The sequence below is a fragment of the Microcaecilia unicolor genome, chromosome 12 (genome assembly GCF_901765095.1).
Source record: "Microcaecilia unicolor chromosome 12, aMicUni1.1, whole genome shotgun sequence".
NCBI classification, from domain to species: domain Eukaryota; kingdom Metazoa; phylum Chordata; class Amphibia; order Gymnophiona; family Siphonopidae; genus Microcaecilia; species Microcaecilia unicolor.
Window position 1 is genome coordinate 44,230,677 of NC_044042.1, and position 25,359 is coordinate 44,256,035.

General features: G+C 39.6%; 1 protein-coding gene across 2 annotated transcripts in view; it reads right to left on the reverse strand.

The window, feature by feature from the left end:
• LOC115481812 (NXPE family member 1-like) overlaps nt 1-21,063 on the reverse strand; it is a 37,505-nt gene extending 16,442 nt beyond the window's left edge. Inside the window, exons 1-3 of one of the 2 annotated variants that reach the window (XM_030221214.1) lie at nt 20,976-21,063; nt 10,471-10,570; nt 3,781-4,496 (exon numbers count right to left, since the gene is read on the reverse strand). In XM_030221214.1, coding sequence (XP_030077074.1) covers nt 3,781-4,496; nt 10,471-10,551 — 797 coding nt within the window. In that variant the 5' untranslated portion in view covers nt 10,552-10,570; nt 20,976-21,063. Of the gene's footprint in view, nt 1-3,780; nt 4,497-10,470; nt 10,571-17,720; nt 17,764-20,975 lie in introns of those variants that run through there. The other variant, XM_030221213.1, reaches the window with a different exon arrangement.
• Between the last annotated feature and the right edge of the window lie 4,296 nt (nt 21,064-25,359).

The window sequence follows — 25,359 nt, forward strand, 5'->3', positions numbered from 1 at the left end:
ATTATTTGAAAAAGAAAAGGTACCAGTTTATTGTTGATGATGTCACAGTAACATGGGGGCCCTTTTATTAAGCCGCAATAGGCACCTACGTCCACCCAACGTACGTCAGTTTGGAGTTACCTTCCGGCTACCGCATGGTCCTTGAGGGAATTTCATTTTTGATGCACTTCCGCTACGTGTGCCGGAAAATAATTTTTATTTTCTGGTGCATGGCAGAAACCGGGTGGTAATCGTCATTCTACATGGTTAAATGATGATTACCACATGGTTAACACATGAGACCTTACTGCTAAGTCAATGGCTGGCGGTAAGATCTCAGACCCAAAATGGACGCACACCAGTTCTGATTTTACCGCATGTCCATTTTTGGCAAAAATTTAAAAAGGCATTTTTTGCAGGCGTGCTGAAAAATGGATCTGTGTCCGCCCAAAACACGTGCCTACACTACCACAGGCCATTTTTCAGCATACATTAGTAAAAGGACCCCATAGATAGTTGTCTGGGGAGCAATGTTAGAGGCCTATTACAAGGCTCCACCCAAAGCCTCATACAATTGCTGAACTCAAGAAAGCGCCACAGATGATCTGGGACAGCCTGCCACAGGGACTGACCGACAACGCTGTTAAGAACTTCCCAAAGCAACTGAAGCCCTGTGTTAAAGCTGGGGGTGAACACTTTGAGCATTCACAGTGACTGTGAAATTCTGACAAATTGTTAATTGTATAGTTTTAATGGCATTATTTTACTGTGTTTTAGCTTGAATATTTTTAACATGCAAAAATCGCTAGGTAGTAATGCCAAAATGTTAGTAACATCAACAAAGCTTAAGATAATCAAATATTATTTCATAGTAATACATGTATGATGACTATCACCCTACCCCCACCCCTCCCTATTTACTAGGCCATGCTAGTGCCACTTTGAATGGGCTGTGTGGGCATTGCCGCGTGGCAGCTGCTAGCACGGCTTAGTAAACAAGGGAGTAAGTATGTAAAATTTCTTGTTGAAATTCAAAGTGGTTGCTGAGAAAATGGAAAAAAACTCTAGAGGGTCACTTTTTTTTTTTTGCCTCACCTTGTAGGTGCCCCTTTATAGAATTTCCCTTCACAAGTGGATAAATTATGCCCAGGCAAATTGCTGCTTTGAACAAAATTTGTCTACCTAAAAGGAGGTGGAGCTGGAAATATTTTGGGGATGTGATGAAATATTATCATGTTATTGCTGATATTCACTGCTAGCTGGATAAAGCTAAACAGATGAGCTGGTATGAACAAACGGCTGTGCCAAAGGTATCTGGATAATTTTACCTACTTATATTTAGTAGCAGATATATACGGATAAATTCTGCTGCATATCCAGGTAAAGTTTCTCAGACAAATTTAACACTTGCAACCTTATTGAATTTTGGCTTCTATGTGACTTGCCAAAAGCCCTCCAAATCATAGAATAGTTGATGAGGGTGGGGTTAGATCTCCATAACTTGGATTAGTGTGTATAGGTCACAGAGGGGCCGTTATTCAAAGTGATTTAAGCTGGCAGGAGCCTCTCCTGCCCGAGTAAATCGCTTTATGCCACCTAAGTGGGGATATTCAACAGCACTTAACCAGAGAGTGCCACTGAATATCCCCTCAGACCACCCAACTAAAAAATGGGCATGTCAGGGGTTGCATTAGGGAGGAGCCCCAGGTTATGCAGATGCCAGCAATATTCAGTACTGGCACCCACATAGCTAAGTGACTTAATTTAGGACAGCTCAAGAGCTGTCCTAAATAAGACCGCTTAGCTATGTGGGTGCTGGCTCTGAATATCGGGCTAACGCCCACAAGACTTTTTTCCTTTAAAAAAATATCCCTCCTTTCCTTCCCAGCCAGCATCAAGACCCCTAGAAAAACCCCTGCTCCCATCCATGCAAGTAGGCCCTCCCCCTGGGCCAACCAGTATCCCTGGTGGTCCAGCGGGGTCAATGGGGGCAAGAGCACAGCCCCCATGCTCCTGCCCCTTGTGGCACTGGTCTAAAATGGCTGCTGTGACCTCTCATGGTAGTTCATGGTACTTCATATAGTACAGTGAGCTGTCGTGAAAGGTCACGGCAGCCATTTTAGAGACGTGCCACAAGGTGCAGGTGCCTGGTAGCTGTGCTCCTACCCTCAACGACTCTGCTGGACAATCAAGGGGAGGGCCTAGTTGCACGCCTGGGGGGGGGGGGGGAGCAGGGGTCTTGGTATGGTTTGCGGGGAGGGGGAAGGAAAGACAAGACATTGACAAGGGGTGAGAGGGGACTCAGGGGCTTTTTTTAACACAAAAAATGCCCGATATTCAGCCAGGACCACATAACTCTTATGCAGCCCCGGCTGAATATTGGCCGGGCCTCCATAAGTGCCGGCACCCAGCCTGCCAAAAAGTATCCCCCAATATTCAGTGTTGGTACCTGGATATGGCTCGGCATTGAATATTGGGGGATACGTTAGCTGGCGATGATCGGCATTAAAAAAAAAACCCGCTGTCCGCTACCAGCTGAATATCAGGGAATGTGTACAATTACTACACCAGCAGCTGCTAGCACAGCTTTGTAAAAGGGACCTAAATGTGTAAATGCTGACCAACACACTTGTATGTCTGTCTGCCATTTTAGAATCCTACACGTGTAAATGCTCCTAATTAAGTTCAGAGGCTGCAAACTTTTTGTATTTTCAATTCTGAGGGGGGGAAAACAATGGGTGATTAAGAAGATGACCTTCCTTAATCCCTCCTGTAAAAGACTGCCAAAAATGAGGACTTTTAGAAGACCTATATGTCCCAAGGATTAGCTCTAAATCCCAGGCATCCATGTGTAGTCCCATTCTGAAATGAGGAATGCACAAGGACATTTTGGCACCACACAAGCCCTGCTCTCTTGCCATTTTCATGTAAATATCGTTTTTCTAAAATCAGATTTTCTATGTATATCTGAGATACATGCATAAATACCTCTGTTTACAGGCAAGTACAGCCCAAAATTACTGTTTTGTTTCATTTTCCATGTTTGTTACAAAATTTTTCTTTTTGTTCAGGTTTTTAAAAATAGTTTCATTTTGGGAACAATATTGTTGGTAATGTGCACTATTGGGAAATAGTACACACACCTTCCCAAGTGCATGCACTACTTGCACATATGCAAATAGTCCGCATTGGCTTAAACTATCAAAAAAGGTTGGACACTTCCAAAAAAGTGTGCACTATTTTCCAAGAGTGTGCATTCTGCGTAAACAGTGCACACACTTTCCCAATAGTACACACTCTTTCAGAAAAGTGTGCATTATTTACAACACAGACAAAAAACTGAAACCTTGAGTTTTTCTTTGCAGTTTCAGGCAAAATAAAATATACAAAACAATCTGGGAAATGTCATGAAATTTGCCACACAGTTTCAAATGAATGTATGTTGTCACTACAGCTTCTAAAATGCCACCTTAATGTATATAACAACCCATGTCAAATTATTAACCTGCTTGATGCCTAAATCTCATCTCTCATGTTAAAGGGATGAAAAGTCCCACTTTCATCTTCAGTTTAGAAAATCCATCAAACATTGCATCAACTAATTAGATGATTTTTAACTGTGATGTTGTTTTGGGGGTACAATATCACAAATTAATATTCTGCCACCAACATTTTCCTTGAGCCAAAGTAAGGAAAGCTGCTTCCTAAATCAATAGACCACAGCCTGTTCACCGCATGCTCTGTCAGACAACATATATCACAGGAGTGGTGTTTTGCTCTGATGATGTGATGTGCCTTTACCTGATAAGGAGACTATTTTCCAGCTCAGTGAGGTATGTGTATTGTGTAAATTGACTCGTCAGTTCAGTAAAAGCCTCACAGGGTAGGTGCACAGGTTTGATACAGTAAAAAAACTCTTCATCTCTTTGGTCTAGGTATTTGCATAATTCCTTTGAAAGTTCCACCTGAAAGCCACATTCAGTTTGCTCTTCATGTGTTCCATTGGTGAACTTGCCTGTGTGATGGACATGTTTGTATCCTCCATTTTTTGCTCTCCATAGTGCTGAAACAGCTTCACTAGGATGGTTCAGCAATAAGGAAAATTGTATGCGGCCCTCCCAAAACAAAGTGAAATGCACCAGGTAGGAGCCATTGTTGAGATCTTCGATTGCCCCAGATGAACCTGCCTTCAGCTCTGGTGAGAAGATTCTGGCTGTTAAGAAGTCTCCTCCATATTTTTTCCTGTTGCCCAAATAATCGTACATATCAAGTTGGACAGTTATGTTATCTCCAATGCAGTATTTGTCCTTGGGGTTCAGTAATATAGCTATGCTCTTTTTGGCACTTGTTGTGCTGTTCATGTGTGTGAATGTGACGTTGGGGATCAACTGGTCTAATTTGTTGAGAATTTCATTTATTTGAAGTTCCATTTTGGTTGGATTCTGTTTGACCACAGTGTTTTCAATGTTCTTTAAGTGATCTGTGCAGTTTTCATGAAGATACCTAAAAGTGGGAAGCTTATGTGAAAAATAAAATGCTATAATTAGGGATGTGACCATTCTTTTCGTAAAAACTCTTTATCCCAACATACATATAATTCCCATCTTCAGGATTATTACTATATGGCCTACTGTGGGTTTCCTCCTGTCGGTGAACACCATTGGCCCTATCAGAGAGAGAAGGATTTGGAATGGTACGCTATTAATCTTCTGCTGTTTTTAAGATTTTCACCAATAGATCTGTTATATCTATTAATGAGATATAGGCAGAATAAAAATTATTTTAAATAGATAAAAGTAGCTTAAGGGGCTTCTGGAAGCAGGAAATAGTTCATTTTCAAACTTAAAAAAAATTTCAGCTGTTTTACCAATATTCATTTTAATAAAATATTTTAACTTATGTTCACATTTTTAAAAGAAGAGGGCTTGAGAGGTTGGATAAAAGACACAAGGAAGGGGAGAAATTGATGTTGGTTTGCATATGGGAATTTATAAATGGATGCATCTCAACTAGGCAAAATGAGTTGACCATTCATCATGTTACTTTTAAGTCAAAATGCGAAAGGTCTAGGTGCCTAACTTTTAGTGCTTTGATCCTTTGGAATGAAAACTTTCCCCTGGGAAGCCGTTATTTGCAAGACTATCTCTAAGAATTAGAGGTGCCATTTTGATCTCAAGCCCCTTCTAAACACTGATAGCCTCTAGTAAGAGCCAGAGTGGGAATTTGGTGGATGGGGAGGGGGTCATTGTTATGTTGGGGGGGGGGGGTTGGGAGGTTTGGTGGAGGATGGAGATAAATGAGATGCTGTCAAGAGGTCTACAGAGGGTGTGGAGTATGTAACAGATGGTGCATAGGGGGACCATAGGTGGGGGAGGAGGGAATGGTTGATACCAGGGAGGGTCTGGGGAAGGGGGCTGCCATTGGTTTTTGCACCTACCTGTTGCTTCAGACCCCAGATCTTAACTGGCAGCTGCCACTTGTGCATGCCTCAAGACAGGTGCAAAAACTGATGGAGATATTTTTCCTAGATGTTGCTTCTCATTGATTAATTTTCTGGCATGCTCAAACCACACCCCTGCAACACCCCCACCATGCCTCCTTTCAATCTCCGTGTCCCAGTGATATGCATGTACAAATAGCAGCTTCCTAAACTTGATATTTTCAAGTGTATACAATCTAGACCTGTAAGTGTCACTGTTTACACATCCAGATGTTTCTAAAATGGCCTCCTCAGTCTCTAGCCTAAATACTACTACTACTTAACATTTCTAAAGCGCTACTAGGGTTACGCAGCGTGTACAATTTAACATAGAGGGACAGTCCCTGCTCAAAGAGCTTACAATCTAGAAGACAAGTGAACGGTCAGTCCGATAGGGGCAGTCAAATTGGTGCCGTCTGGATTTACTGAATGGTAGGAGTTATGTGCCGAATGCAGCATTGAAGAGGTGGGTTTTAAGCAAAGACTTGAAGATGGGCAGGGAGGGGGCTTGGCGTATGGGCTCAGGAAGGTTGTTCCAAGCATAGGGTGAGGCGAGGCAGAATATAGGTGCCTCAGTTTTACCTGCTTGAAGCTAAAGCTAAAGTTAGGTGTCTGTTTTTGGCCCAAAACCTAGTTATCTAAAATTGATTGAAAATAGTCACCAACCTTAAGGACACTTTTAGAAAGCCAAAACTGGGTTAAGTTACTATTCTATCATGGATTCTGAGCACCCAAGATCTGTTATACAATCGGAACTTATATGCATCCTTGTTTGCCTAAATGGAGGTGCTCACATAAGGTAATTCTATAATGAGGCACCTAGACTGAGGCACTAAGAAAGCACCTGTTTGAAGCCTATTATATATTAATGGGCATATCTGAGGAAAGGTTAGGTCAGGGCTCTTCAGCTTGGAAAAGAGACAGCTGAGGAGGGATTGATTGAGGTCTACAAAATCACAAGTGGTGTAGAATGAGTAAAAGTAAATCAGTTTTTTAGCCTCTCAAAAATTACAAAGACTAGGGGACACTCAATGAAGTTACATGGAAATACTTTTAAAACAAATAAGAGAAGATATTTTTTTCACTCAGTGAATAGTTAAGCTCTGGAACTCATTGCTGGAGGATTTGGTAACATTGGTTAGCATAAAAAAGGTTTGGACAAGTTCCTGGAGGAAAAGTCCTTGGTCTGTTATTGAGATAGACGGGGCGAAGCCACTTCTTGCCCCTGAAATTGGCAGCATGGAATGTTGCTACTATTTGGGTTTCTGCCCGGTATTTGCGTCCTGGATTGGCCACTGTTGGATACTGGGCTAGATGGACCATTGGTCTGACCCAGTATAGCTATTCTTATGTTTTTATATTATATTATTATTAGATTTACACAATATAATAAACATAAATAAGCTTCAAAGAATATACTCAGCAAATAATATATTGAACCATGTCATGGAGGAGCCCATAACCCTGTGGTCAAGCTGAACATTTATATATATATATATATATATATAAAACAAGATAACTCTCTCTAAGAAAATGGGGGGGGGGGGGGGAATCTATCTCATTATTTATCCAATAGGAAAGCTCCCAAGTGGATAGGTTCCAAATGCATAGTAATCGATATTCAACGTGATTTAAACAGCCAGGAGGGGAGTAGCACCAGTTTGAAAAATAGTTACCTCCTGTCCACAATAATAATTAAAGATTGTCTGGTTGATACTCAAAGCGAGTTAACCGCTGGGAATGGCCGACGACCGGTTAACTCACTTGCTAATGGCTATCTGGTCATTGTCAGTGGCACTCTTTAATGAATGCATACAATACATGGACATAGTGTATACTTGACAACATTTATTTGAAAATGACAAATAACAGATGAACATGAACGTGAAATGGTTTTGGATACCCATTCTTATTTCTATCGAGCCATTTACATGCCTATGTGAAAAATGACTTTATAAAATAATCCCCCAAGAATGCACACTTACATTTCTACCTTTTTCAGAGCAGGTGTAAATTTGTACATGAGCCTTTGTGTGCTATTGGAGGTGGTTTTGCTAAGCTCCTTTTTGGAAGTTTGCAAAGGTACTTTCTTTAAAAATTATTTTATAAAATTATTCCCCCCCTCTTAAAATTCTAATTTCAGGCATTCTTATATAATAATTTTTGGCACACTGGGTATAGAGAGAGAGAGTCAGGATCCTTTATCTGATATGCCTTTATAAGCCTCTTAGTTCATGGAAGCAGGAACTCAACTCGTTTACCTCAGATGTGCCTGTCAGGCTGAATTTTAAACTGGCATAGCTTCACTATGAAGGTAGTGAGTAAAGTTCCTATTGTACAGCTGCTACAACTTTCTCAAAGCATGAACTGGACTGAAATGCATCTACTATGATTTTGGCTGTGGATGGAATTATGAAAACTCACTTCTTCTGTAAAAAGAACCAGATCATATGGAATCACCAGAAAAGCGTTGCTTGAAATTATCAACCACTGACTACAATGGAAACCTAGAAGAGTGTCAAGATAACACACCTTTATAGAGACAATGAATTGAAACTACTGCATTCAGACTTAGGAGTCCTTCTGGTAAAGTACGCTAAGTTTGTGCACTTAATGCGCCTTAGCAACAAAAATTGATGTGCCTTAATGTAAAGGCTGCCCGCTAATTGGAGAGTTTCTTGCTACCAATCATTTGAGTTCTAGATAAGAACTAATTTAGAGTGACTGTGACTTTTTGCTTTGGATGATAGTTATTACCTTTTGGGAGTCTTTCTATTTGTTTTGGGGACACCATCGCTATTAAGTATTGGATGTACATTACTAAACTTGTTATTATATTGCACTATTCACATTCACATTGACGGTTTACTCAAGGATGTATCCGGGTCATCAAATGAGATCTTTAAAGGGATGGCTCATATTTCTTTTTGCCTTATGAAGCCTTAGACGTGAGAGCGTCACAGCTTAAGATAACTGAGAGTACCTTCTTTTCACATACATATTTTTAACTTTGTGAAATGTTATATCTTATACTCGTTGACACTTGGGGTAATGCCCAGCCTATCCTCTTTAATTACTTTGCTGAAATGTTCACTACTATGTCTTAACATTGCTTGCAATTAGTAAGGACAGTTAGGACTAGATTCTATATATGGCTCCTAGAATCTACGTGCGTCTGATAGAGACGTCTAGGCATATTCTATTGAACTGCTTAAATTCAGGCACAATATATAGAATGAGTCTGGGCTGGGTGGACACACCTAAATCTAGGCACATCTATTTACACCAGTGAAAAGCTGGTGTAAATGCCCACGTCTACATCTACGTGCACTGGTATAAATTCTGTAACAGCACACGTAGATATATTTGATAGGTCTGGCACGGGCACAGTCTTCCCATGACCGTGACCCCTTTTTGGCTGTGCATGTGGGGATCTGGACTGTGCGCGTTGGAATTTACGCACAGCACTTTGCAGAATATGCCTACCAAAGCACATGTGAATTCCTATTAAGACCTATTAGTGTTGCTAATTGGTCATTATCAGCCAGTTAACAACACTAAGTGGTGCATAAAACAATATATGAGTATAGATTAGGCACACACATTAATCTACGCGTGTGCCTCCGTTCACCATATACAGAATCCAGTGGTTAGCATATCCTCTTAAGAAGGCTCTGAGGGCCCTTTTACTAAGCGGCAGTAAGCCCAACGTGGATTTACCACTCGCTAAACAGGAAGTACCGCCGGGCTACCGCAGAAGCCCAGCCATACTTCCCACCCCCATCGTGCTGTCATATTCCGCACTACAAAAATATATTAAGTTTTGTAGCATAGGGGTTTATCCTGGTGGTAATCAGGCAGTGCCATGTGTTGCCCTGTTTCCACCAGGTTAGCACAGGTGCCCTTACCGCCACCTCAATGGGTAGAAGAGGTAAGGGCTCCCCCTCAAAATGGCCATGCGGCAAGTGCTTTACTTGACGCACGGCCATTTCCTGCAGAAAAGAAAGACTACCCTTTTACCAGCTGCGGTAAAAGGGGGCCTTGACACACATCAAAAACACATGCCAATGCCAATGCAGGCCCCATTTTGCTGCAGCTTGGTAAAAGTGGCCCTAACTGATTCCGTGCTAACAGCACATTTGACAGCACATTTTCTGAGCCAACTATAAGAACATAAAAACATAATTGCCATACTGGGACAGAACAAAGTTCCATCAAGCCTAATATCCTGTTTCCAACAATGGCCAATCCAGGTCACAATTACCTAGCAATATACCCAAAGAGTGAAACAGGTTTTATGCTGATTACCCTAGAAAAAAAAGTACTGGATTTCCCCAAGTCCATCTTAATGATGGCTTATGGGATTTTCTTATTGGAAATTATCCAAACCTTTTTTTAAACACTACTAAGCTATCTGCTTTTGCCACATTCTCTAGCAACAGATTCCAGACTTACAATTACACGTTGAATGTAAGCTATGCATGCCCATTCTCTGCCCATGCCTCACTCTAATATTAAATGCATTTTACTGTGTAAATTAACACACACTAATCACTACACCACCATGCTAAGAGTTGGCAAGCTTGTGCAGAAGCAGTGAGCATGCACTAATTTGCACTAGTAGAAGGGCTCCTTAGTTGCTTTTCTTCAAAATGCTTTCTAAATCATTTCTGTTAGCAAAAATTATATAGCGAAGAAGCACAAGAACCACATCTTTTGTGAATATCATTGACCTGCCCATGTCCCTCACATGGCCACGCCCCTTTTGACTTGCATGTGATCCAATTTAGCTGCCCGTTGTTACAGAATGGAACTCGGGGGAGTCTGGATAAACACACGTATACAAATAAGTTTACCTACATACTCAGCAGCAATTTTGTAACATGCTATTTCCTCTCTTATAGCATTGCTTTAGCTCTAGAAATGCCTTAAAAATTATCCTGTTTATTTCCATTTGCACCTCACATCTTTTTTACCCTCAGCAATAGAAGAGAATTGGAGCACCCTAATACCTTCACCAAGTTTCGGTGGTACATAAAACTTATCAGAATGATGAATGCCGGGACTAAAATCAGAAAAGTTGGATACTTCATTTCTCCCAAAGAAAGTCGCCTGCAGGAAGATAAAAAGAAAGAATTTACTGGTCGACATTTAGCCACTGCAGTCAGCAGTTGTTTTGAACATCGGTTGTGGTGGTCAAAATATAATTGGATTTTCAGTGTCACTATGTGGGTAGTGGCCAGTGCTGAATATCTGAATAATCAATAACAAAAATCCCTCCTACTCACTGGTAATATTAATATATATAACATATCAACCAGGAGTTAGAAGATCCCAACTCAAAAGGCCTCAGAAATTCAATGTATTACTGTGCAATAAATTCATAAACTATAAATGTTTCTAATACTCAAATCAAATGTAATCCCCCAATCAGGGTTCAGTGCAGTTTTCTACAATTAGATTATATAGTTATTACATTGTGTACAGAATCCATAGAGGACATTAGAGGAGAAGGAATGTATTCACAAGGATATAATCTGACTTGTTGGACATGTGGACCGACGGCGATGGTGGTCAAAGGGTGGAGCTTTGGAAAACAAATGTTTTTAGCTTTTTTCCTAAAGCTGAGGTACATGTTATTTGTTCTGATGCAATGGGGCGTGAATTCCATAGGGATGTGCCCACCATAGGGAAGAGTGATTTGAAGTACTTCTGGTATCTTCTGGTATCTCAAGCCCTTGTAGGGCTGGGAGGATAGGAACAGCTGATTTCTTAGTCTTTCAAATTGGGCCAGGCATAATGATGATATGGTGGTTAGCAGACTGGATGTGATGCTGTACAAAAATTAAAAGATGATAAATGCGGCCTTGAAGCTAATTCTTTCAGTTACTGGTAGCCAATGTAGTTTTGCCAGGAAAGGTGAAACGCTGTTATGTCTTTTCAGTTTGAAGATCAGTCTCGCTGCGGTGTTTTGAATTATTTGCAATTTTTTAAAGTCTCTACATCTACCAAGGAACAGGATATTGCAGTAATCCAGATGGGGCGGATCAACATTTGGACCAGTAGTGTGAAGGCTTTCTGGTTGAACAGTGATCATACAAGTCGTAGCTGCTTCATTTTGAATAGGGTTTGCCTCCAGAGCTGATTGATGTAGGATGAGAACACTAGGGATGAATCAAGGATAGCTCAAAATACTTTGTCATCTAGTTCAACTGCAAGTTCTTTGTCATTGCCAATCATTGTTGATGTTGGGACGATAGACCATGGATTCCGGAACCATAATATTTTTGACTTTTGAGCATTCAATTTCAGTTTATTTATTAGAGCCCAGTTCTGGATAGCTGCTACGTACTCAGAAGGGTTTTAGTTGTGCTGGATAATTGGTAGGAGGAGCTGAAAGTCATCGGCATAAGACAGTAGAAGTTCACCTAGCCCTAGGTCAATCAAGCCCAGTGAGGACATAAAGAAGTTGAATAATATAGGCAATAGTGGGGAACCTTGCGGGACCCCAAAGTCTGGGAACCAGTATTGGGAAAGATGATAATTCTGTTTGAATTCTCTGAACCAGTTGAGGACCGATCCCAAGATATTTATTTGGTCTAGTCATTTGAGCAGCAGTGTCTGGTCAACCGAATTGAAAGCTGCCGAGATATCAAACTGTAGGAGAATCACCTGATAACCCTTGCAAAGTTGCTGTTTGATATATGTAGTTAGAGTGAGCAGTAGGGATTCAGTACTGTGTACTGATCTGAAGCTGAATTGACATTGTTGTAGAATTGAAAATCTTTCCAGGTATGAAGAGAATTGTCTGCTGAAGTAGGATTCCAGCATCTTGGTAGTTTGTGGTCAGGGCTGGATCTAAGCCAGAGCCCTTTAGCAAGGGTACAAGTACAATTTTGCCCATGTCTGGAGAGAGAAAACCTGAGTCTAAGAGCTTATTAAGGCAGGGTGTCAACCACTCAAATACTGGGATTGATGTGAGCAGAGACCTGGGATAGTGGTTGAGGATACAGTGTGAGTGCGAACATTTTAGCAACAGTGATTTTACTTCATCCTGTGGTAATCATTGAAAGGAGGACCAAATTTGGTCTGATTTAGTCTCTTGTTGCATGCTTTTGAGCTCAAGTTTGTTGCTGGCGAAGGATTGGTCTTGGACATGTCCAACTGGATTTGCATAATTTTATTGGCAAAGTAATCTGCTACGTCTTGAGTGGATAGAGAGACTTGATGTAGTTTGATGGCGGCTGTTGTGTATGATGCGTAGGGTATCGTGGCCTACTAGACTACTGTAGTAGCTTTGTTTGGCAGTTGTCACCTTCAATTTGTAATGGCAGAACGCCTGCTTCCAGTGCTTTTTTCAGTGGATAAGCAGAGTTTTCTCCATTGTTTTCTAGATGTCGACACTCTTGTTTTAGTCTGGATAATTTGTCTTGGTACCACGGAGAGTTTTTAAGTGACAACTTTCTTGGTGGTGACTGAGGCAATTTTGTCAAGCACCCTTATCACATTGGCGTCCCAGTAGGTTTTCACCAATTCTTGTGGTGGATTATTGTGACCCCACCTCTGGATACAATTGCTCACCCTACGAATACCCTGGGAATACCTCAGGTGAACTCTTGTAGAACTGACAAAGGTGAGGTGCAATTATTTTTACTAACCTCACTTACTTGTTTCTAAAACAAGAAGAGGAGTGTGGTAGCCGTGTTAGTCCACTCTTAAGGTTATCAATAGAAATCAAACAAAATAAAACATGGAAAAGAAAATAAGATGATACCTTTTTTATTGGACATAACTTAATACATTTCTTGATTAGCTTTCGAAGGTTGCCCTTCTTCCTCAGATCGGAAATAAGCAAATGTGCTAGCTGACAGTGTATGTAAGTGAAAACATTCAAGCATTACTATGACAGTCTGACAGGGTGGGAGGAGGGGGGTGGGTAGGAAGTATGCATGGGGACATCAAAGCATATCATTGATATTCTAACAGGATGGGTGTGGATCTTTCACTTGCTCATCTTCCAATGTGATATATATCATTCAGTGTAAAAAATGTAACGAAGGATGCTATATTGGAGAAACAGGCCAGATGCTTAAGACAAGATTCAATTTACATAGACATCATATGAACAATACTGGTGCCAGCAGGGTTCCCACGCCTGTTGGTCAACATTTTACAGGACCAGGACACTCTACCAGTGACTTCACAGTGAGAATCCTGAAAGGTAACTTTAAAACCATACAAGAACGTAAGACCTTTGAAGTCAGAATGATTGAATATTTTAACACCCAACAGAAAGGACTTAACAAGGATCTGGGGTTCCTAGCCCATTATAAACCATAAAGCTGTATGTCTCTGTTGATCACCCTCCCCTCACCTATCCACACCCATCCTGTTAGAATATCAATGATATGCTTTGATGTCCCCATGCATACTTCCTACCCACCCCCCTCCTCCCACCCTGTCAGACTGTCATAGTAATGCTTGAATGTTTTCACTTATATACACTGTCAGCTAGCACATTTGCTTATTTCCGATCTGAGGAAGAAGGGCAACCTTCGAAAGCTAATCAAGAAATGTATTAAGTTATGTCCAATAAAAAAGGTATCATCTTATTTTCTTTTCCATGTTTTATTTTGTTTGATTTCTATTGATAAAACAAGAAGGGAATTAAAACTAAAGTAAATAATTTAGGTAGCAGATGTCTTACTTTTAAAATTAATTAATTTATTCAACATTGTTAATTAAACCACCAATTTCCGCTATATTTGAAAGTGCCTTTGTTTCTTTTCACAGATAATCAACTTTTTCCTCAATACTGGACACGACAGTAACATATCAGATAAGTATACATTCTACTTAAGCAAAAGTTCATATGCTAACATGCATGTAACACCATAAAATAATTTCTAGATTTTTTTAACTTGTAGGAATTGATCCTTTGTGTATTTTTTCCCTTTCCAGGTTCTTCTTCAGGTAAACCAATCAGGTAAGTATAAGTCTATAGTTTTATATCACTTCTCTTTAATAAGTCTCTGTAGAATCCTTTCTCAATGTACCTGTAATGAGGGTTTAAAGGATACTTTTTTCTTTCTTTCTTCTCCTTTCTTTTATCGTTGGGTACCATTTAATGCAGCAATGACTTCAGGAACCAGCAACCACGAATCATCCAGGTTACCTACTACTCTAAACTTAAAGAAATTCAAAAACCCTAAATGCTGTTTATCAAAAATACTTTAAGTACTGTAAAGACAAACTATTTCAGTACCTATCTAGCTAACTTCCCCAGAAAGAAACGTATAATTCTTAAGCCCTATATTTTTCCCACCCACTGTTTATCAATTCAAAGAAATATTTCAAAAACTTTATTCCCAAAAATAGAACAAATTTAATACTGAGCTCAACTGTTAATATAACTTTCAGCTATCTCCTCTATACTCTGTAGATTTATTTGCTTCTCTTAAAGCAGAGTAAATATTTTTTCCCCTAAATGATCCTTTATTTAAAAGTTCTGCAAAGGATCTTTACTTTATAACTCCTTTCCAATTTTACTTCGTGGAAGGAATTTAGGGAACACCTCAGTCAGCACCTATGTTACCTAGTACTGAGAGGTGTCAATGGACGACTTAAACAAACTTCTCAGCTCACCAGTTATTTAGTTTGATTTATTAAGCTTTTAAGTTTCTAACATCACAACTTAATTAAGCAGCTGGCATTCAGTCACCATGACAGTCACTACTCTAAAGCCACTAAAAGCGCGGATGGCTTTTAAAATTAAGCAATTAATTTTAGTTCACACTCCTCACACAAAACAACAACTTTAAAAGATACCCAAAATCTGTTTTTTTAAACAGATTTTATACTATAGCTGTTCACAGACCACTGACATATGTCTGTACAGCTTCTCTCTTACCTCCCAACTGACAAATTACAATGTTTAGAATCTTAAGTATGTCATACATGGCCCAAACCCAGCATGAGCCTCTGCACTAACATAGCACTCTGCAATCACCTATAAACATACATTTTACATTAATTTCTGACAGTTTCAGCAATATACAGCACTTCCCACTAATTTAAATAAACTTTTCATACCTCATTAAGCATCTGAAGGTGTTTATTTTTAAGTTTTCACTCTGCACGTGACTGCTGCACTTCCCCAGCAAAGGTACGTTTTTATTTTATTTCTAAACCTGTTCGGGGTTATTATTATTATTACATTTGTACCCCGCGCTTTCCCACATAATACAGGCTCAATGCGGCTTACATAGTAATTTGAAATACAAAGTTAATAGAATTTTAATAGAACAGTAGTAAAATAATGGAAAGTTGGGCTTAGTAGTGCATGATAGGTTGAGCTAGATAATATATGACTAGGATAAAAGAGGGTAGACAGGATAGGATAGTGTAATTTGGGAGAAAAAGTAAGTAGGGATAAAATTAAGAAGAGATGGAAAGAGAAGGATGGGAGGTTGGTACTTAAGTCAGAACAGAATTGGGGGTGGAAGTTGGCGAGATTAGGTTGGGGCATTTGGGTTACATTATTGTTTGTGATTGAAGCTATTAGCTCTGCCAGAAGATGGACTCATTTATTCTCCCTCTAATAGTAATCCGTTTGTAGGGTTTGTGTTTAGGTGGGCTTGATAAGTTGATGTTCCTCATATCCAAAGAGAAAAATTCATTTATCTGTTGCCAGATTTCCTGCCTAAAAGCACAGTCAGTCTAGGAGACAGTCATGAAGTCATTCAGTTAAGCTCCCCTTCTTTTAATGCCCGATACTGCAGGTTTCATAATGGCGATTTCGACAGGGACTCAGGGATGCTGGCATTGATGTTGCAGCTTTTGGAGATACTCACCTGAGTCCCTGATGAGAATACCATTATGAAACCTGTGGCGTCGGGTGTTAAAGGAAGGGGAGCTTAACTGAATGGCTGCATGACTGTCTCCTAGACTGATAGCACTGAAGCGTGGCAACAGATAAGTGAATTTTTCTCTTTGGATATGAGGGACTTGATTCTCATTGATGTTATTATGAACATTTATGGTTTATGAATTTATTGCACAGAAATACACTGAATTTGCACTGAACATCGCACATTGCACTTTGAAGTCTTTCCCAGTGATAGAGATGCAATAAGCCCACTCAATTCATGGTTATATGAAATTAGATCACGGCACACTTGTATTTAAAATGTTTCTGGGGGCTTTTTTCCATATTTAACTTGAGATGGAGTCTTCTAACTCATGAATATCTGAATAAGGCAGTTACTGCCAGAACTTATCTGGACAGTGCTCGGTCCTAAGTTATCTATATAACGACTTGACTATTGCCATTATTCAGATAAGTTCTGGGACCACTTTGGCTCCACCCACACTCTGCCCTGGCATTATCCACATGCAGGGCAATTCTATAACAAGGCACCTGGTAGGAATTTATAGAATGCTAGCCTAACTGGGTATATAAACACCTACAGTTAGGCATGAGCACTTACAACAGGCTAATTGCAGCAAATAGGCATGAAACTTTCAGTATTCTATAAATTATGGAGCTCATTTTTGATGGAGATGGAGTCTCAAAATGGCCAAAAAAAAGTCCATCTGCCAAAAATGTCCAAATCGCAATTTTCGAAAGGCAGAATTTGGACATTTACCCTACAGTAAATGTTTGCCCAGATAGCAAGGGGGGGGGGGGGTGTTGGAGAGGCATGTTTTGGGCGGAACTAGGGCAGGCCCAAAATTAGGACATCTTTCAGCAATAATGGAATGGGAAGAAACATTCCAAGACAAAAAAGAAGGATGTTATTATCTAGATCTGTTTCATTCACATCCAGTGTATAAAAAGGTGCCCTGATTGAGCAGCTGACCACTGGAGGGATGAAAGCATGACCCCTCCTTAATCTCTCAGTGGTTACCAACCTCCTCCCATCTCCCTAAGAAGTAAATGTGACAGTGGATACCAGGCTATATGACAGCTTCAGGTATTATGGCCATTCTTAATAAAGCAGCAAGCATGTGTAAGGAGACTAGTGGTCAGTGCAGTGGACTTTGATCAACGGGACCCAGGTGTACCTGCCACTTTAACTCTTCTATTTCTGTACAAATATGTTAGCGCTCCCGGATCATAGAAATATCTACTATTTCAGAATGTATAAGAACCTACAAGCGTGATGTCTATTGTAATGGTGGACCTTTGGGTATAGTAGGTTTTTATCTGTTTTTGGAGGGTTCACAATTACATATAATGGAATTAAGGTGGGATTTGTACCTGGGTCTCATTGTTTAAAGTCCACTGCACTGACCACTAGGCTGCCCCTCTGCTCTGCAGGGATGTCTGTGTGACACAAATACAAAAAGATAGAAGATAATTCCAATGCAAAGCACAAGTACAGAAAAAGTGGGGTGGACCAATCAAATATCAACACAATGGTATAAAAATGAGTTTATTTGGCAAATTCTTTAAAATAAACAGACTCAATGTAGATCTGCACTTTGTTGCAAAAGACGCCTGCCTCAGGAGTTCAAAAATCAATTCAGCAGAGTATGAACAACGATGTTCACAAATCCATCTGAATGAAGTTCTTGATTGCAAAAAAACACACCACCTGTTGTCAAATCAATGTTGATGGAGAAATATAGACTTATGGTAATCTGTGGAAATATTCAGAGTGCAGCAAAACCACAACACTGCTAACCCCAGCTAGAAATTGCAACACCACTGTTCCCTCTAAGCTGAGTGGGAGTCCTCCAAAGACAGTCCTGCCAGTGGGAGGTGCTGTCTCACTATCACATTTTCAATATTGAGGGACAGGCAAGCTGCTTAGGACTCCATGGAACCTGTCTGTCCCTAGCGATTGAAAACCCAATATTGAAGCACCACCCCCTACTGGCAGCAATGCATTTAGAGGATTCCCGCTCAGCTTAGAGAGAATAGTGAACAACACTTATCTGGATAAGAGCCTTTGAATATTGACTCTTACAATTAAAACACTAAGGGGCCCCTTTACCATGCTGCAGTAAACACTAATGCATGCTTACCACAGAAAAAATGGATTACCGTGGGACATGCTGAGGCATCCCATGGTAATTTTACCATGTGTGCATGTTATACTCGCACTAAAAATAAAATTTATTTTTTAGCACTGGGGCAGTTCTGGGGGCAAAGAGTGAGTGTGTTCTACGGTAATCAGTTAGCATAATTACACTGCCACATGCACTTGGCCATTAATATTGAAAATAGAAAAATCGGCTATTTTACTGGAACAGTAAAAGTGGCCTAAGCATGGGTCACTTTTGACCGCAGTTTGGTAAAATGGATCTAAAACACTAAAACCTGAAAAAAAAAATCATATAACAGATCATGGAATGTCAGATACAATGAATTGATTCTTTCTAAAACAAAAATTAAACAGCCTTCTGCTAAACTTCATCCAGAGAATTCCTGAAATATAAAGCTACATAGGAAAAAAAAACATTTCTCCTTGTCTTGATTAGGTGAAATTTTGATAGAAATGGAATAACCAAAGAACCTGCAGTTGTTGAACATTAAACTCTGTAAGGAATATACAATCAAAAATAATCTTTAAATATCCTGGGCCTATTCCATGCAGGACTTTAATCAGAAGTTAAACCCAACTCATGAATTCAAGTGCTAGTTTAATGCTATTTTGAAAGTGAAATGCTTTTATACTGTGTCATTTTAAACATTATAAACATGAGGGTGGAATATCATAATTATTATAAAATTTGGAAATATTTTATTACTGGCTATAAAATTCTGTATCCTAGTTAAAACTATTATTAAAACATTTGAGATGGCCAATTTGATGGTATCACTGTGGACTACTGTTTGGACTTTGAGAAACTAATGCAGACTCCCAGTAGCTGGTTTGATCCTGGAGAAAACTGGATTATAAGTACTTAAGTATTGCCATACTGGAACAGAACAAAGGTCCATCAAGCTCAGCATCCTGTTTCCAGCAGTGGCCAATCCAGGTTAAAAGTACCTGACAAGATCCCAAAACAGTACACTACATTTTATGCTGCTTATCCTAGAAATAAGCAGTGGATTTTTCCCCAAGTCCATCTTAATAACGACTTATGGACTTTTCGTTTAGGAAGTTATCGAAACCTTTTTAAAACCCTGCTAAGCTAACTGCTTCTACTACATTCTCTGGCAGCGGATTCCAGAGTTTAATTACATGTTGAGTGACAAAGTACTTTCTTTGATTTGTTTTAAATTTACTACTTTGTAGCTTCATTGCGTGCCCCCTAGTCCTAGTATTTTTGGAAAGAGTAAACAAGCAATTCACATCTACCTGTTCCACTCCACTCATTATTTTACAGACCTCTATAATATCTCCCCTCAGCCATTTTTTCTCTAAGCTGAAGAGCCCTAGCCACTTTAACCTTTCCTCATAGGGAAGTCGTCCCATCCCTTTTATCATTTTTGTCGCCCTTCTCTGTACCTTTTTTGAGATGTAGTGACCAAAATTGCACACAATATCTGAGGTGTGGTTGCACCATGGAGCGATACAAAGGCATTATAACATCCTCATTTTTGTTTTCCATTCCTTTCCTAATAATACCTAACATTCTATTTGCTTTCTTAGCCATTGTCGCACACTGACCAGAGGGTTTCAACGTATCATCAATGAAGATAGCTAGATCCCTTTCCTGGTCGGTGACTCCTAATGTGGAACCTTGCATTATATAGCTATAATTTGGGTTCCTATTTTCCACATGCATCACTTTGCACTTGTCAAATTAAACGTCATTTTGCATTTGGATGCCCAGTCTCCCAGTCTCGTAAGGTCCGCTTGTAATTTTTCACAATCCTCTTGCAATTTAACAACTTTGAATAACTTTGTGTCGTCAGCAAACTTAATTACCTCACTAGTTACTTCCATCTCTAGATCATGTATAAATATGTTAAAAAGCAGCAGTCCCAGCACAGACCCCTGGGGAACCCCACTATCTACCCTTCTCCATTGAGAATACTGACTATTTAACCCTACTCTCTGTTTTCTGTCTTTTAACCAGTTTTTAATCCACAATAGGACACTACCTCCTATCCCATGGCTCTCCAATTTCCTCTGGAGTCTTTCATGAGGCACTTTGTCAAATGCTTTTTGAAAATCCAGATACACAATATCAACTAGCTCACCTTTATCCACATGTTTGTTCACCCCTTCATAGAAATGTAATAGATTGGTTAGCCAATATTTCCCATCACTAAATCCATTCTGGCTTTGTCTCATTAATCCATGCACACAAATGTTTTCCATTGAATTTTTAAGGCTTTTCAGGAGTTGTAGAAAATTAAACTCTTGGGCAAGCAACTTACTATTTCTAAATTATGTCAGCAATGGCTTGTAGACTTTTTCCATTTTTCTTTTGCTCCACTCCACTGATTACGAATTCTGTAGTACTCAGAAAACAGAATCAACCTTTCCCCACCTTCAGCTCTTCTCCAGAAATCTGCTATTAAAAAAAAATGCTTAAAAGATGTTATGTGACTTACTTGTATTACTATGTCTTTCAAGTGCTTCAGAATTACAGGCAGACCCAGAGAAAGGATTCTGTGTTCTGTTCCTGGAAGTGCTTTGACACTGATTTTTCTAGTCTGCCAACATAAATTTTCTGTCTGCAATTTATAGTGTAATTTGATATGTGTTTCTGACTCAGGCGATAATCTCTGTGTAGGTTGCTTCACTAATGAGTCCTTTGCACATATAGGGCTAGATTCTATACATGCCGCTGAAAACCCTCATTTAAATGGAATTCTATAAGCCATGTCTAAAGTTGGGTGTGGTTTACAGAATAATGCTTATGTGGAGAGGTCACTTGTAAATTTAGGTGCTGCCATTTGCACTAATGAAAGCATGGTGTAATTGCCTGTGCCTAAATTTATGTGCAGAGCACAGTTATTCTATAATTTTATTTATTTATTTATTACATTTGTATCCCACATTTTCCCGCATAGCAGTAGGCTACATGCGTAACTCAAAGCCAAGCCCATGATCTGCTCCGAAATGGCCATGACCATCCGATTTACACGCCCCCTTTTTCAGGCCACGCGTAAATTTTAGGTGCAGATCCAGCATCTAAATTTAAGCACATAAGTCCCAATTAAATCTAATTAGTGCCAATAATTGCTTGTTCAAAAGCCAATTATTGGCACTAATTAGCTCATTATTCTATTAAATTGCACATGCAAAGTGGGAGCATGCCTACATTTGCGTGCACAATTTTTGGTGACTTTTATAGTATCAGGGGGATAAGCTTGATCACCCCAAAATATGTCAAGTGTTCAGATATGTTATGAAGTGTGGATGGTAATCGGAAAAATCTAGAGCAATTACCAGTATTCCTAAAGAACGCTTCTGAGATTCAAAGACCATGAGCTGCACTCCAAGATGCATAAGTCTACTGAGAAAAAAGTCAGCACTGGGATCCTTTTACGATGTTAAGTCCATAATGCATGGTTAGCACTCACTAACAGCATTTGACAGTATTTTGCCTGTTTGCGTGTGCTAACTCACGTGTTACTGATTTTTTTTAGAAATATGTTGTGGAGGGGTGGGTCATGGGTGGAGAGTGGATATTCCCATGTTATTGAGCTAGCGCATTGGGCCAGATTCTATATCTGGTCCCTAAAAAATCTGCGTGGATTTAAGCGTATTCTATAAGATTTAGGCACAGTTTATAGAATACACTTAGCTGATACTCTAGCGCCTAAATCTATGCACTCCCATTTACGCCAATAAAAACCTGGTGTAAATCCATGCACATATATTTAGGCGCAGTGACTTGCATTCTTTAATTACACATGGAAATTTTGCCATGCCCCTGAAACGCCCGTAAACACGCCCCTTTTAAACTATGCACATTCATTTTGAACTGTGCGTGTTTCATTTTAGGCGCAGTTCTTTATAGCATGCACTTAGTGATTTCCATGTATATATTCTGATAATTGCAAATTAGTGCTTGTTATTGCTTGTTAAGTGCTGTTATCAGTGCTCATTAGCTTGTAAAGCCAATTAATTTACACAGGGTATTATAGAATAAGTGCCTATTTCAGTGCCTATATCTAATCACATTATATTGAATCCAGGGGATTATGATTAGCATGTGCTAACCATATAAAGCATTTAGGGATGAATTCTATATATGCTGCTGAAAAACAACACTACCTCTAAGCCATGGTTAAAGTTAGGCACAATTTATAGAATAGTGCTTACACCCGGGACTGAAATGTGGTGCAAATGTACACACCTAAATTAGATGCATATCCCCATATTCTATAACAATGCATGTAAATGCTAGGAACACCCCCATGGCCCTCCCATTTCTGCACCTTTTTTAAAAACTTGCGTGTAAAATTTAGGTGTGGATTCCAATTAAATCTAATTAGTGCCATTAATTGCTTGCTAAAAAGCCAATTATTGGCACTAATTAGCTCATTATTCAATTAACTTGAGTGCGTAAATTAGGCGCATGCCAAAATTTGTGCACACAAATTTTGGTGACTTTTTTAGAATTAGGGGGTTAATGACTCCGAAATAGGAGGCGGTAATTGCTCCCAAGTTAATTCTTTGGTGAACATTAGCACACAATCTGCAATTAAAACAAAATAAAAAGCTCTAAAAAATGCCACATTCAATCTAGGCTTAACAAGTGGAAAAGTCCCACTTAACTTGTGTTAAGCCCAGATTTTACCACAGCTTAGTAAAAAGACCCCAATGTGTATTTGTTTTCTTTATCAGTCCTACCTTGCTTTCACATCATCTTCTGTTAGATGAGCTAAGCAATAAAGGAATAATTTTATAACAGGCCACCTAGCTTGAGTGGAGAAGGCGGAGTCTATTTTTAGCCTTTTTTTAAAATAAACATCTTTATTGATGACAACGAATTGCCAAGTAACTTACATAAATCTGATAACGTACCAAAGCCCAACCACTGTGGTTGCATCATGCCTCTGCAGCTGGGATCTTTTGGATCATAATCCCAGCAGCAAGTTGGATCCAGCCACATCTTATTAAAGATTTCCTTCCAGATCCAGGCTTCATGCTAGGCTTCCTTCCACCACACTCCTCACCTGGAGTGGAACACATGGATACTATAAATGCCACAGGCCCATGCGCCTGAGATAGCGGTCCGCCCTACTCAGCTTAGGCAGTTTCTGGTTGCCTGCCCTCCCAGGTTCAATCCAGGGATCTCTCATGTACTCCCCTGGGAGAGGGGCTCGCATCCATTGGCATTTCTGATGAATTTGTCACTCTCTGGCCACGCCCCATTTTTGGAGCCTTGCATAAAAATTTACAATTGGCTCTCCATGACTAAAAATGCACACGTAAATTTCAATTAATGCCAATTAGTACTGCTAATTGATAATTAGCATCCAATTATTGGCACTAATTGGTTTATTTAATTAAATTGTTGTATGCCCCAATTTGCAGATGAAAATTGAAGCACCATTTACAGAATCTCAGGGTTAGCACTTACTTTTTTGGAGCCGATTTTTTGGTGCTGTATATAGAATCTAGTCTTTAAGGGGTAATTCTGTAACAGTGTCCCTATGTGGTATTAGTCTGTAAAGAAAAGTAGATGATTACTTTCTTGTATACAATGGTAATGTATAAACGCCTATAATTTAGGTACTAGCTCTTACACCAACCATAGAGTTGATGTATGTGTTTGCACCTAAATGCCAGAGATATGAATGTAAATTATACTATTCTATAATCTACATGTGTAAATTTAATCCTACCCATGATTTGCCCAAATTCCTTCTATGTATACCTGGAACATAAGGAGGGGCATTTTTGATATGACATCTAAGTCCAACTTTGGATGTTTTGCTAAAAATGTCCAAAATTCAAGTGGGGAATATAGCCATTTTCAAAACAGAAAAATACCTTTCTTTTTTTCCCCCCCGAAAATGGCTATTTGCTAGATGTTTTTGTGCTCTGTGTGTTCATCTTTTTGGTCAATTTTTGGAAAAAATAAAGTCCAAATGAAAAAAACGTACAAAATAAAGTCACTGGGTTAAAGGAGGAGCCAGCATTTTTAGTAGACTGACCACACAGACATCCTAGGCGAGCAGTGGGGCACCCTAGGGGGCACTGCAGTGGACTTCAAATAAATGCTCCCAGGTACACATCTCACCATTGCTCCCTTAACTTGTCTGCTGAGCCCCCCAACCCCCCACTACCTCCAACTGTACATCACTATAATATCCCTTATGGGTAAAGGGGGCACCTATATGTAGGTACAGTGAGTTTCTGGTGAGTTTTGGAGGGCTCACAGTTTCCACCACAAGTGTAACAAGTAAGGGGAGGTATGGGCCTGGGTACACCTGTCTTCAGTGCACTGCACCCACCACTGAGTATAACACCTGAGGCTGGCATAGAGGCTGGTAAGTAATATTTTTAATTACATTTTGGTAGGCACTGGGAGGGGGTTAGTGACCACTGGGGGAGTAAGGGGAGGTCATCCCTGATTCCTTCCAGTTGTCATCAGGACACTTTTTCTGGCTTATAAAACAGGCCTAGACCAAAATGTCCAAGTTATAGCCCTGGCTGTTTTGTTTTGTTCTATTATGGCAGAAAAACATTCAAGTTTTAGGAACGCACAAATCCCATCTTTACATGCCCCTGACATGTCTCCTTGTGATTTGAACACACTTCTGACAGTCTTCATAGAAAAACGTCTAAAAATTGGTTTTAAAAATACCAAATGCAGATTTATGCCACTTTTTGGATGTTTTAATCTTTTGTAAATGATCCCCATTTAGACACACATGTGCACACATACACATCTATATGAAATAATTCTAATCATTTGCATGTATAATCAGTACTAATGGGCATTTTATAGAATCATTTCATCAGTGATCACATTTT